General features: G+C 41.7%; 1 protein-coding gene across 2 annotated transcripts; it reads left to right on the top strand.

The window, feature by feature from the left end:
* The first annotated feature begins 160 nt into the window (after positions 1–160).
* SLC25A15 (solute carrier family 25 member 15) lies at positions 161–11,045 on the top strand. 2 transcript variants are annotated; one of them, XM_030234394.2, is made up of 8 exons: positions 161–269; positions 857–960; positions 2,663–2,790; positions 5,683–5,941; positions 8,235–8,372; positions 8,667–8,836; positions 9,816–9,974; positions 10,846–11,045. In XM_030234394.2, the coding sequence occupies exons 3-8, from the start codon at positions 2,736–2,738 to the stop codon at positions 10,968–10,970; spliced, it is 906 nt and encodes a 301-aa protein (XP_030090254.1). In that variant the 5' UTR covers positions 161–269; positions 857–960; positions 2,663–2,735; the 3' UTR covers positions 10,971–11,045. The 2 variants fall into 2 exon arrangements, with proteins under 2 accessions (XP_030090254.1, XP_030090256.1); XM_030234396.2 differs by lacking the exon at positions 161–269 and adding an exon at positions 301–429.
* The last annotated feature ends 2,589 nt before the right edge of the window (positions 11,046–13,634 follow it).

Raw genomic sequence — 13,634 nt, forward strand, 5'->3', positions numbered from 1 at the left:
AAAATAAACAAACATACATCTTAAAAAAAAAAAAAAAAAACCAAGAAATTAAAAAAAAAAAAGTGGTTTTAATTCATAAATTCGGTTGCATCCTGCTCAGTAAGCTGAAACACAGCCCAGTCCCAGCTTAAACAGAGCCCAGCCCCGGCGCCCCCCCGCCGCCTGCCCGGCCCTCGCCTTCCCTGGGGCCGCGGCGGGGCCGCACCGCCTCCATCGCCGCCTATTTCGGGGCACAGGCGGCGGGGCCGCTCGGGCGGGCGGCGGCTCCGGTGAGCGGGGGCTGCGGGCGAGAGCAGCGGGCTCGCCCTCTCCGGCGGGGCGAGGATGGTGGCGGCCGGTCTGGCGGGCTCCCGCGGCTCGGCCCCGCGCACAGGCCGGGATGCGCGGCGGGCGCGGCGATGCGCGGCCCCCGGGAAGCCACGGCTGCGAGTGCGGCCGCCCGGGAGAGGCGCCGGGCCGGGGGTGGGCAGGCGGGCTCCGCCAGCGCGGGCCTCCGCCGAACGCAGGCCGGGGCTTCCTGCTCCAAACGGGCGGGTGTTGGCGGAGCGGGAGTGCTCAGCCTTCCTCCCTAAGGAGGGCTGGAGCTGGCGCTGTGTGCGCTCCCGCCGCCACCACGTGTGTCAGCCGCGGTGAGCCCCGCTGCTGCCCTGCAGCTGCTGCCACCGGATGCCGGCCTGCTCTGACCTTGGGGAGCGGAGCTACGGCCTGCCCACGCGGGCTATTGCAAGGAAGAACGCTGCCTTGTCAGTCTTTGGAGACTGCATGGGCCGAGAGAAACATCTGGGACTGAAATAACATCTGCTTGCAGAGTACTCTGCAGGACCTGTTAGACTAACTAATGCTTCTGTATTTCCAGGTTTGAGGTTTGGATTTGCTTTGGAAGTCACAGAGCAGTTGCTGCTTCGTTTTACCTGCATTAAAGTTTTAATATAGTAGTATTATTACAAACAGGAAGAAAAGGTATGTACTGATATAATACTAATTTAGTTTTGACTAAGGCTTAAATCTTATGAAAGTGGCACTGGGCTGATATGGATCAGACAGCTAAACTTCCGTGTCTCTTAAAAGGTCCATATTTTTATAGGCATATACTTTTTTCCTTCTGCTGCCAAGTTTTCTGTGGGTGATCTGGCATATGCTCCCTTTGAGGACTGGCACGAATCGATAAGCACTCAGCATGATGAAAGCAGTGTACATTTTACCGAACGCAGGCAATTGTTGCTCTCTAGTAATTCCTTTCATTCAAAGTCTGTCTCAATGATTTGCTTTTTTCTCCCCTAAATGAGGAGCAAAACTCAGAGTGCAGTGTGAACACTAATGAAATATATAGGATAACCAAGCATAATTTGGCCTTGGAGCCTCCATGCTGAAGTAACACATGGTGTGCCATGCTGTCAGTAACAAAACAGTTCAAATCTGAAGCCACAATTGTGAAATTACTTGTGCTAGTGCCATTTATTGCAAGAGCAATGTTTTATTTTGTTTTAAACTCGATTAGATTTGTGTAACAGATTGGATGGGTAAAGGCACTGACACTATTTGGCCTGCTGATGAATTTTTCTAATGTTCAAGAATAATAAATCTGTTTAGACAGGCTTTTTTAAAGCCTTGGTTGTATCCAAGTGTCTGTGTTTCCTGTACGAAGGATGTGGTGTATACAATGTGTCTTTCTATGATTCTTTCAAGGTAGCCTGCTGGGAAATATGTTTCCCATTCAAATTATGCCAAAATACATTTTGGGAGGTACAGGCTTCAAAAGAAGCATTACAGTAGGTAGAGGAGTGAAAATTGTTCTGTTTACTGATGTACTGTGTTTGAAGACAGGCTTAAAAGCCAGTGAGGCACTAATTCACATGTGTATTTGCGTGGGTTTTAAGACTCATGCAGCTTTTTGACAGTACTGCCAGACAGCAGCACGGTTCTGAAACAGTGGGAGCTCTTTGGCTGAGTTATTTTACCCCAAATAAATAAGCTTGTTTTAACTGCTTGCCCAGTGAAAGTGTCTTGATGCAAACTTGAGAACTGAATTCATTTGAATGTTTTATTTCAAAGTGTCACATTTTTTTTTTATTTCTGTTTTTCTACCTGCCTTCCTGAGAGACAGGGTGTAATTCTTATTTATAATATTCTGGTGTGGGGGGACTTGCACTAGGAACATGACAGCCAGACACAATTTAAGATGTTCATGTTCATTCCCTTTCTACTCCTCTTCTCAAAGCCACCCAGTGTATCATCATGAGTAGAATTTTCTTAGCTGTTCTTCACCATGAGGAGAGCAGATTCTGTTTTGCTTTATAGGTGAGAAGCTGAGACAAGCATGAAATATTCCAGCTTTAGACACCCGAGGAAAGACTATGCCTCTATAATCAATACAAAAGTAACCTTCAGCACTGCTCCCTGGATGTACTCTTTTGCTTTCATTTGAGAGACTCAGGGAGATAAGCTGGAAAGCTGAAGCTAAGCTAAGTGCTAGCTAAGTGCTACTCCAGGAGATCTGCCCAATGCAGCAAAATCAGTCAAAATACAAGTATGCTAAGTTTCATTCCTGAGCATAATCATTTTCTGTCTCTAAGTGGAAGAGTGGATCTGAGGGCGTTCCTGTAATGCTCTTGCCTGTCAAGTTATTGAAAATTGTGTATGTTTTATCTTTCTCTTCCCTCAGGAAACAAGTATCGCCATACCTGACAGGAAACGGGAGACTTTGCTCTGAAATAATTGATAAACAAGTGTGAAGCATGAGGATCAACTCTGCTGTTCAGGCTGCTATTGACCTCACAGCAGGTGCTGCAGGTAATGCTTCATTGCGCAAAACTTCTGAGAGACAGTTTTAATGTCTTTGACAAATATAAAAGCAATTTCCAGTTGCTATAAAAAGCCTCACCCTCTGTATTTTAAGGGTATAAGGAGAATCAATGACCTCAGCCAGTGTTGTAACTGTATCACTATTGCTCTTCCCTGGTGAAACCCCTGCCACACAGTGAAGAAGACATAACACCTTTCTTAGAGTAATCATTTTCTATAAGGAGGTTTAAGTTCTGCTACATGAGTTTATGAATCAGTCAGAGTATCAGTAGAGTTTTGCAAGGCAGTCAGTGTGTGAGCGTGTGGTTGATTGAGGTGCTGCTTTTATCACAGGAACTGTCCCTGAAAGGGACAAGAGGTTACCTGAAGGGTTTCTGGCTCAGACAGCATCCTGGTGTGAATCTCTAAAACCTGTGAAGCTCAGTAGTAGAACTGATGATGAATTTGCATAACTGACTTCCACTTCAGTCTACTCTGTGCTGTAAAATTTTGCTGGACCAGTTGTGTGGAAATGGCTGCTCTTTCTCACTGATATTGCCGTGTTGGTAATGTCTGTGCCTCAGGGATGCAGTTTTGAACTCAGCCAGGGAAAAGGGGTCTTTTTGACACTTCTAACCTAACAGTGGTTATATGGAAAAGGTGGAAGATTTATCTAATTTAATTTTGTAACTAGTTTAGATGATGTAAGTGATCTTTTTTTTCTTTCCCATACAATAAATATTACAGCCAGTTCTTTCATGGCAATGTTAATGCTGTGAATATGGCAGTATTAATGGTGCTAAGTGCTTTCAATGGAAGTTATTTGCAGTCATTTGTCAGAGTGGAGGTTAACAGTGCAATGAGAAAGAAGGGGTAACAGCACAAGTCCAGTGTGGCAATCTCTGCACTCTTTAGAAAATGTAATTAAGTAAGCAAACAGCTCATTCCTCCAGAAAATGCATAACCTGGTTTTACCTTCCTCTCCAGAGACAGCCTTGACTACCTGATAAGTAATGACATATTGAGGCAAGCAAATTCTGGACAAGAATAAATAAGTCATTTGGCTGTCTGTGGTCACAGTCCTTTGCCTAGGATCTAAGCAACCTCTAATACCTTCTTTGATTCAGTAGGACTCTTTTCCCCACCACTGTCGTATTATTAGAACCACGCTTGTCTGAATGTTCAAACAGATTTGACTTTTTGGGTTTCTGGTTTGCTTTAAATTTGTGGTTGGGTTGGGTTTTTTGTGACTGTTTACTGCTGGCTGGAAGAATTATTTTTCCTTAATATTTCAGATAATAACTAGGACTCTTGGTCTTTATCTTGAGGCTTACAAAGTTCATTGTTGCAATTTACTAGGCTTTTTGAGCCAACTCCATTAACAGCCTTTTTGGAACAGCCATTCTGTCAACTCCCAATTTTTCAGCTTTACATTTCCAAGAACTTTCCTGGTTTCCCTAGACATCTTCCAACAGCCATTATTTTATTACAGGAACCTAGCATTTGTCCTGTAGATTAATATCTACCTGACTTCCCTGCAAATAACACTGGCTAAACCTTCCCAGCTCTGTTTTTCATTTGAAGCTTACATGGGTGTTACTGGTCTGAGCCAGCTACTTTTCTCCTTGGTTATCCTTCCAGAGCAGAAAACTTTTCATGCTTCCTTGCATGATTTGCTCTGAAGCTCTTCTGGTTGGGAAGGAGGTTTTATGGCAGCTAGATCCTGAGTTTCTCTCAAAGGCCTGGAGTACCTCTTTGCAGAGAAGCAAGAACAATCTTATACAAATGTGTTTGCAAAGAGTAAAATAGACTGCTAATAACACTAGTTAAACAAATACTTACTCTTCTCCCCACTTAAAAGAAAAATAACTAATCTTAATTGGATGCACAAATTTGTTTCCATTTCAGTTGCTTTTTACAGATAATTTAAGGTATGTGCATGTCAATTGTGCTTTGGTTAAAGATCAGCTTCTGTTTTAGTAAAGTTCTCTCTTGCTACAAAACAAAACCATGAACCCTATATAAGGTACACCTATCACGTGTTTCCTGTCAAGTATCTGCTTCTAACAGATTGCTGTCACTGGACACTGTTTCTTACTGAAAAAGTGTAACATCAGCTCTTCCTGCAGACTACAGAATTGAGTTAGATCTTGCGGAAGAACACTGTGCTGTGAGCAAAATGGTTATTGATGACACTGATGGAAATATCACACAAGTTTTCAGGGTATTGACCTTGCAGTTCAGTTTGGAAAAGATAACATGTTGAGAAACTTTGCCCTTTTGCCCTTTTTCAGCTTACACTTGACACTTCCAGTCTCTGAAAAGAAATGTGTTTAAGAGCCACTTGGAGTTTTGAAGTAAAGGGTTTGAGTCTTTGGTTATCAATTTATTATGTAGGATCAGTTTAGCACTCTCAGCAGTGTTCCTCTTGTCCTGGAGGAATCCCTTGATTGCTAATCTTTCAGGGTTGAGGTTTTTTTTTTTTTTGTTATTGGAATGTAAAATCAGAGATGCCTTCTGAACCACTGCATTAATGGACAAAGGAAAATGTTATTTAACTCATTGACACAAGTGACTTGATTGCAGAACAATACCTCTAATTCAGTACAAGTTTCTAAAAGTGAGCTGATTCATTTAGATGCTTGCTTTTCATGAGATAAAAAAAAATATTTAATGAAAATCATGATGTTACTGCTCCCTTGCCTGATTTTTTTTCTTAAGGTAACTAAATTCACCAGTGACAATTGACGCCATTGTGCTAAAATCAGCACACTTGTCTTTTTCCTACAGGGAGTTAATTAATCTTTGCTTTCTGTGTGATTTTCCTAATACTGGTGCTCCAGCATAGGTGTTGCAGTTGTGATAACTTTCAGCCACTGTTAACTTCCACTGCTTGCCTAGGTGGGACAGCCTGTGTGGTGACTGGCCAGCCCTTTGACACTGCCAAGGTGAAGATGCAGACGTTCCCCAACATGTACAAAGGACTTGTTGACTGTTTTGTCAAAACCTATAAGCAAGTGGGATTTCGAGGCTTCTACAAGGGAACCTCACCAGCACTTTTAGCCAACATTGCAGAGAACTCCGTTCTGTTCATGTGCTATGGATTTTGCCAACAAATTGTGAGAAGAATTGTTGGAGTAGACAGGAAAACAAAGCTCAGGTTAGTAATGAATATCTGGTTTGTATTTTAAAATAAGTATATAAAATTTAATGCAATTGCTATTTGCCAATACTGTACTGTTAGGTGCAAGTGAGGTCCCAGGGTCTCCTCTGACAGTGTACAGGGTAGTAAATTTTGGAATATAGGCCTTAGTGTGACAATATAGTGTCTAATAAAACAGAGCCATCTACTAACTAGTTACTGCAGCTGGCTGGTTTAGATGATCACAGCTTAACTGGAGTATTCAAGACCTGGAACATTTTTACCAATAGGATGGAGCATTTCAACACCTGAAGGTTTGTATTGCTTTAATATCTAGGTTGTTCTGATTTTGCAGGGAGGTAGTGTCTTTTCTTACAAGGAGGCATACTAAGGGAGAAGGGCACTTTTCTACTATTGTCTTGCTTTTAAAAATGTATTTATTTAAGGTTCAAAAGCTTGCTCATGCTACAAACCCCTTACCTTTTTCTGCCCATTAAAACGTAGGAGGTAGGCCTACCAGCAATATGTTTCACTTCTTCAGTGTCTTTTGTGATCATGCTGGGAGGTAGACCACAGATGTGCAGATGTCCTAGGGTCATTTCATGTGACTGAGGCACCATGGTCATGCTGGATGTAGGGAAGGTGGTGCAGGAAACTTTGAAATAGTATATTGGTGTACTACTGTCTGGAGTTGAATACAGAATGGGAATGTGAGTTATGGAGCAAGAGCAAGCACCTTTGGCATCTGACAGTTATTTCCTTGGTCAGGTAATGGTGCTTTTCAGATCCAAGATGGCTCTTTAATGCCTTGTTGATTCAAGGTCAAATAGTGTGACTGCAGAGCTGTTCTAGGACAAAACATTAAAGAATTTAAGTTTACTTGAAAGGTTGTCCCTTGGTGTTGTTTCCTTATTCTCTTCATCTGGATCATTGTGGGGGCACCTTATGAGGCACATGTAAGAGACAATTGTATTGACATGGTCTTCAGCAGGGCCCTGATGAGAACATGTGGTCTCTGCAGGACATCCCCACTCATTACTACTGTACTGTTACACCTTCAGGAAAGGACAAACTATAAAATATTTTTCAGTTAAAGGAATACATATCACTGATGCAAAAGTCACAAAGAAAAGAAATGAAGAGAGAAATGCTAAATTCTGTTTATCTTTTAACATATGCTTAGTTCAACCAACAGATTTCATCATAAAGTCTGAAGTGAGAGAACAAATTGGAAAGAGAAGTGCTAAATTCCAGTTGCTGTTCTGCAGGCAGTTACTGATATCTTCCACTTTGAAAGTTTTCATTACTGCCTTATCTGAATGTCATGAGCTTTGCTTCATGTTGCAATTTGAGTTTTGTGATGCTTCAAGGTGAAAAGTTGTAGCTTTAATCCCTGATACTATAGATGTATCAAACTGCTGGGCACAAGACAAGCATCTCCTTTGGATGGAAAGAATTTCTGTGCTGCAGTGAGATCAGTCTCAGCTGTGCTGAATCCCCAGGTTCTGAAAGAGAAGCTCCACTTCTATGCTATTATGCAGCTCCTGTCCAAAACACCAGTGTCTGTAGGAACCTGTTTAAAATTCATCATAAATCAGTGTTGCCCTTGAGTACCAGCCTTTTGAGTCCTGGCAGTTTAGCAACCTGGAATCTGTGGTATGTGTAAAATCACCACAAAATAAGCCCCAGTTTTGGAACACTGAGTCACTGCAGATGACAGTGCTGTCTTGTTTGGTGGTGTGGTTTATGTTTGTGCTGTCTCTGATTCACATGGTTACATTCATAGCAGCACATCCATACAAAGATTACAGTGATCCATTGTGCCTGCTTTCAGTTTTCTAGCATCTTCCACTGAAAGCCTTTATTAATACTGTTAAGGTGAATTTGAAAATACTGACATTTATCTATATGAGGTGATTATTGCTCCTATTCTCTTTGAGGAAGTAATAAGTAACCAAAAGTTTCTCAGTAAAACAAGTCTATGGAAATCTTCATAGATGCTATCAAATCTTCTCTTCCTGGCTTTTACTTTCTGCAATTACTGAAGTATAGCAAAAAGGTTAGAGGTTGCAACAAATCTCTTTGGTGCCAAAAAGGTGTCTTTCAGTTGTATAAGAATATGGGATGAGCTAGGTTTTTGCTCCCTCTAGTTCAAGTAACTGCCCTTTGCCCTTAAGAATCTTTCCCCCAAGACTGCCAGTTTTTCTTGATGGTATTTAGGGTACAGGTGGAGGAAGCTGATTGCTGGTGCAGTGGCTCCACTGCACTGAAGGTCAGTGCCCAAATACCTCTTACAGTTTCTTTCTTGCAGTGATCTACAGAATGCTGCTGCAGGCTCCTTTGCCTCTGCCTTTGCCACCCTTGTCCTCTGTCCCACAGAGCTGGTGAAGTGCCGGCTACAGGCCATGCATGAAATGCAGTTGTCAGGAAAGATAATCCAGGGACACAAGTAAGTATACACCCAGCTCAATATCCCTGAAACCCTTTCTTGTGTATTATTCCTTCAAATCTTGTATTGACACTGCTAACCAGAGAAAAGTTGTGGCTGGGAGGGTCACAGCCTGCTGACCTTCTGGGTGATAGTAAAGCTGGATGCCAGTGAAGGATCTTGCTCTAAGTCTTGTATGAAATCAATTGCTTGCACAATAGGTCTCACCATTAATTGTTGCTGTAGTTGCCTATTGGTCTGTAACTTCTCATTATCTGGCTAGTAAGTATCACTAACTGGGTCAACCTCTCTCAGTACAGTTTGGTCAGTAGTGAAGGGTGTTATCCAAAAGGATGGTCCCCTTGGATTTTATCGTGGCCTGTCAAGCACTTTGCTGCGGGAAGTCCCAGGCTATTTTTTCTTCTTTGGAGGGTATGAACTGAGCCGGACATTCTTTGCCTCTGGGAGATCAAAAGATGAATTAGGTATGGTGCCATTTTACAGGTGGGTTTTAGTATGCTGTCATGGGGGACATAAAGGGGGGCATTTCTTCCCTGAAGATATACTAATGTTGTAAAATATATGCAAAATGAAGGAAGTGAGGCATACTAAATATGGAGGGCTGCATCTTGTGTAAACACAGTAATAAATTATTGAAGTGACCATTTTCCAGTGAAGCAGGATGTATCATAAACAGAGAATTAACACAGTGAGCTAACACTACAAAACTACTGAAATATCTGACCCCACAGTGTAACACAACTCTAAACTATTTCATTTCAGCTGCCATTCAGAGTGATTTTGAAGTATTTAACTGCATTCTCTTGAACAGTGTGTTCAAGTATATGCTGAACTGCATGCTGACCATTAGATGTAGTTACAATGATAGTAAGAGAACACTGAGATTGAAAATTAGAAATGAGAAAAACATGGTGATGCCAGAATAAAGATTGCCTGTCTCCTTTTAAAAGACTGAACCAGTCTTGCTTGGAGTCAGGATTTCAGCTGCATGCATTTTGGACATGTAACAAAACATTTACAAAAATCTGATCAGAAATATAAAATCAGAGTGCATCATGTAAGAAATGACTCATTACAAAATAATTCTACCAAATTCTCTATATATGATTAGTAATATATGATATTACTCTAAACCATTTCACAATTAACCTTGGAAAGTGAAAAAGTGTTAAAAAAGTGAATTTAGTTAATACAATCAAAATTGAATTCTGAGTTAGAGTTTTTTAAACACTGCCAATAATCTAAGAGGCACTCTTTATAATCTTTGAGTTTCTAGTTGACTTGCAATTTACCAGTGGCTTGAAAAACGGTTAATGAGAGAACAGCAACTGCTCTTTTGTCATAAGCAGCTTCCTCTGTTCCCTTTGAATCCTGTAGATGAAATAATGTTATGTTTGTGTTGGTGAATATTGTGGCGTATAAAAGTATATTTCATACTTTCAGGTCCCATTCCTTTGTTACTAAGTGGAGGTTTCGGAGGCAGCTGTCTGTGGATTGCTGTGTATCCTGTGGACTGTGTCAAATCTAGAATTCAGGTTCTTTCAATGGCTGGAAAACAGGCAGGCTTTATGGGAACATTTGTAACTGTTGTGAGAACCGAAGGTGAGTATACAAGCAGATCAACTGAATCTCTAGGGCTGCAGACTGAAATCTATACCCTCCAATACCCAAAATCACTTAAGAAACCTAGTCCAGTGATGTGTTAGAGACAGACAATAACTGTTTCTAGTATATGAATATCTACCTCATGTAGTGTGGAAAGCTTGGAATCCAGAAACTGAGACCTACTTCATCTTCCCTCCTTCTTGGTTTAGGAAATGACACACTTAAACCTAACAAAAGCTTACTATGCATTAAAAGCAGATAAAGAAATGCGCTCTATTACTTGTGACCAAACCTATACATGAAAACAAAAGGAACTAGGTAAGTTCCATGCAGAAGTTTTCTTCACCTCTAGAAGTTAATATATGGTTGAGGATTGATTTATCAAACAGCCTGGCAACTTGAGGCATCTACCTCAGCATCTCCTCTCTGGAAAAGGCCTGTCAGGCACTTTGGAAGAGGATGAATATACCTGAGAGAATATACATGGCAGCAGACATGAATCCTGGCCCCATTGCTAAGTAGGATCCTCATCAGAACTGGAGTCTGACTTGGGGCACAGCTCTAATATAGTCTTGCGCCCCCTTGCCAGCTGTGGTACAGCCACTGTCACGTTATCTCAGCTGGCCAAGACCTTGTCATACCTGAAATAAGCATCTAGCATAAGCCCTTACATGGCTAAACTCTAGATACTCCCATCTCAATATCCAGTAGGACTACAATCAGTAGCTACACCAGTGAGTTCAGCTCTCTGTGTTCACGCTCCTCTAAGTCGAAGCATTGCTTCAGTATCCTTCACAGATAAAAGTAGAGGGGTTGATGCAGACAGCCACTTCAATAAATGGCTAACTGGCTCTGGTTTCATTTCTAGGTGTGCTTGCCTTGTACTCTGGACTAACACCAACTATGATCCGTGCATTCGTGGCCAATGGAGCACTGTTCCTTGCCTACGAGTACAGCCGGAAACTTCTGATGAAAGAGATTGATTCTTACTGATACCGTCTTGCAAACAAAGAACAAGAGATTGTTCAAGGCTCATTTCAATAAATGATGAAAAACACATAGATCACATGATGGTCTGAGCAGAACCAAATCTGTGACCTAATTTTAGGAACTCAACTCCAGTTTAAGATTTGGAATCTTTTAAAATCAGGGGATTTTATGGAGGTGTGTATATGTGGCTTGAATTGCTCAAGCAAAACTATCTCCCTCTTACAGATTCTGCACTAGGTACACTGCATGTCATAAATGTCTTTCCTGACCTGTACTGGTGCTAAAAATATTTACATTGACCTGTGGGGTTTAATGTAACATGCAAGAGTAGGTTGTGAGTTGTCTACAGCAAAGCACTGGTTTTAAAATTGTGCTGCAGTTGTGACCTTTTGCAGTTGTTGCTGATGTCTGACTCAAAATAACATTGGTTCTTGTCTAATCTTGCTGAATATAGATGACTTGGACATATCCCTCAGCTAGTGAGACCTTTCCTTCTCCAGCTACACCCCTGTCCTGCTGTGGCTCCCTGTTGCTCTGACTTGCTAAGGTCATGGAAGAGGGTCTGACTTACATACTCTTTCCTAGTAAACGGGTTTATATAAGTAGGAAACATTCACCCCTTACGTTATATGAGACTTAGAGCCCAAGATATGCCTACATTTTTGATAAAAGAAGCACAGTAACAACAATAAGGAGGCTATGCTGCATTGCATTGTTTCCTAAATCCTTTCAAGAAGTGCTGGAGTATGCTAAGCACCACTTAACATAAGGGACACTGCTGAAAATAGCTGCTGCCTCTGAGCACAGAATTTTAACTTTGTGCAGGATCACCTTGGCATGAATAAGGCCACATGCTGGAAGGACAGGAAGCTGAAGAGGAACAGAAAGCCAGAAGTGAGTTGTTAACTGATACCATGGTCTCTGACATAGCTGTTTTACTAGGGCTGGAGTCTTGCCACTTGCTGTGCCTCTTCAGCTGAGTGGAAAAAGCTGCAGTGACTGGATAGCTCGTATCACCTTCAGGCCTGGAGGGCATGGCCTCCTTGGTCATGTTATTTGATTAAACATGCAGTTAGTCAGTACTACCCAAAATGCTGCAGTGACACCTTTCCAGATACCCCTTTTGTTCTTCAAGTAGAACGTTCTTTCTATAAGCATGTTCTGCTTTGTAAAAAGCAGCTACTGCCTTATCCTGGAATTAGTCAAGCAGGTCTTAGAACAGCACAAACTTCTCCTGAGTTGCACAGAGATGCTGCCTGGATGCTCTAACTGCAGCCCACCAGTGTCGGGGCAGCGGGGAGCACAGACAGAGCACTGACATCATCACAGCTACGTGGAGATTAGCAGCTTGTCGCAGGAACCACATTTGTCAGAGACAGAGCTAGAACTACCTAGTTTTGCATGTTACAGCTTCCCTTTCAGATCCCAGAAATAGGAACAAGCTTTAGGCATAGATGAAATCCCCTCAATACCTGCTGCCTCTTGCAGTGGAGCCAGGGTGCACTTAAACTGCCTCATTCCTTGCATTGTTGCAGCCTCTTTGATGGAAGGTGGTTGCTCCAGTTCCACAAAATCTTCTTGCTCCTCCAGCCTCCAAGTGCAGAAAAAACAATTCATCTCCCTTTCATATACCATGAGAAAAGGCAGTTAAAGCAGGGCACGGCTGGAGAATCTTCAGTGTCTATTGCACCAATACAGCTTGACTGACTGGTACAAAAGGGGCAGCACTACTCTAAACTGCCAGTACTTTAAAAGGAATTTATACCAAATGTTTAAATGATTCAGGTAGGAGGATGAGGCTTTTAGAGTTGTTAGACTTCCGCTTCTTTTCAAAGTTGTCTAGCTAAGATAAATAGTATATTTGTACATGTTTCTAATAGTCATGAAAAGTGAGGACAGACTCCACCTCTGTACAGTACTTCAATCTATTTCTTAGATTTGTCTTTGCTTTCATTTTCTAAAGCTCATGGTTTCAGTTTTTAATACAAAAATTGAAGCTTCAAGAGAAGCAGGGTATTTAAAACAACCTACAGCAAGAAGCTGGTGGCATTTTTGAGAGTTTACCTTCTGAAGTTGATGTAAGCAGTCATTTTTCCATTCAGAGCTGCTTAAGCTGTACAGGTGTATCTGTTGTTCAGCTAAGAACTTCATGATGTTGGTATAAGAATTCACAGAAATAAAGTTTCATTTGGTTAACTGAGTACCTGATGATTGTTTATGCCATTTAACAAGCTCATCTAGCTGAGAAACAAAAAGTTTGAACTCAGCATCACCACCTTTCTGAAATGAAAGAAAAAGACTTTATACAATCAATGAACATATAAAGCCCTTAAAACTGAGGGAAAGGGGGCAGCTAGAGTCAGGTGAAAAAACTGCTGTGAAAAAACTGCTGATTTTACATCTATGGAAAATGAAATCCATAGTTCAGCACTTGGCCTGTTGCTTTGTTAGTACCAAAGCCAGTTTTAGTATTACTGTTCACCTCAAATTTCAAGTTGCTAGATTAGCATGATACAGGCTGTAAGGTTTTCTGTCAGAAGAATGCCGGGAGTCCAGTACAGGTCACCTAAATTCCACAAATATAAGGGACAAATATCCACTACCCTGTGAAGGTCAGCGCAGCAGGGAGGCAGGGCCTATTGTTACCCTCTTCTGAGCAGTGGTGCC

The sequence above is a fragment of the Serinus canaria genome, chromosome 1, assembly GCF_022539315.1.
Source record: "Serinus canaria isolate serCan28SL12 chromosome 1, serCan2020, whole genome shotgun sequence".
In the NCBI taxonomy this organism is placed as follows: Eukaryota; Metazoa; Chordata; class Aves; order Passeriformes; family Fringillidae; genus Serinus; species Serinus canaria.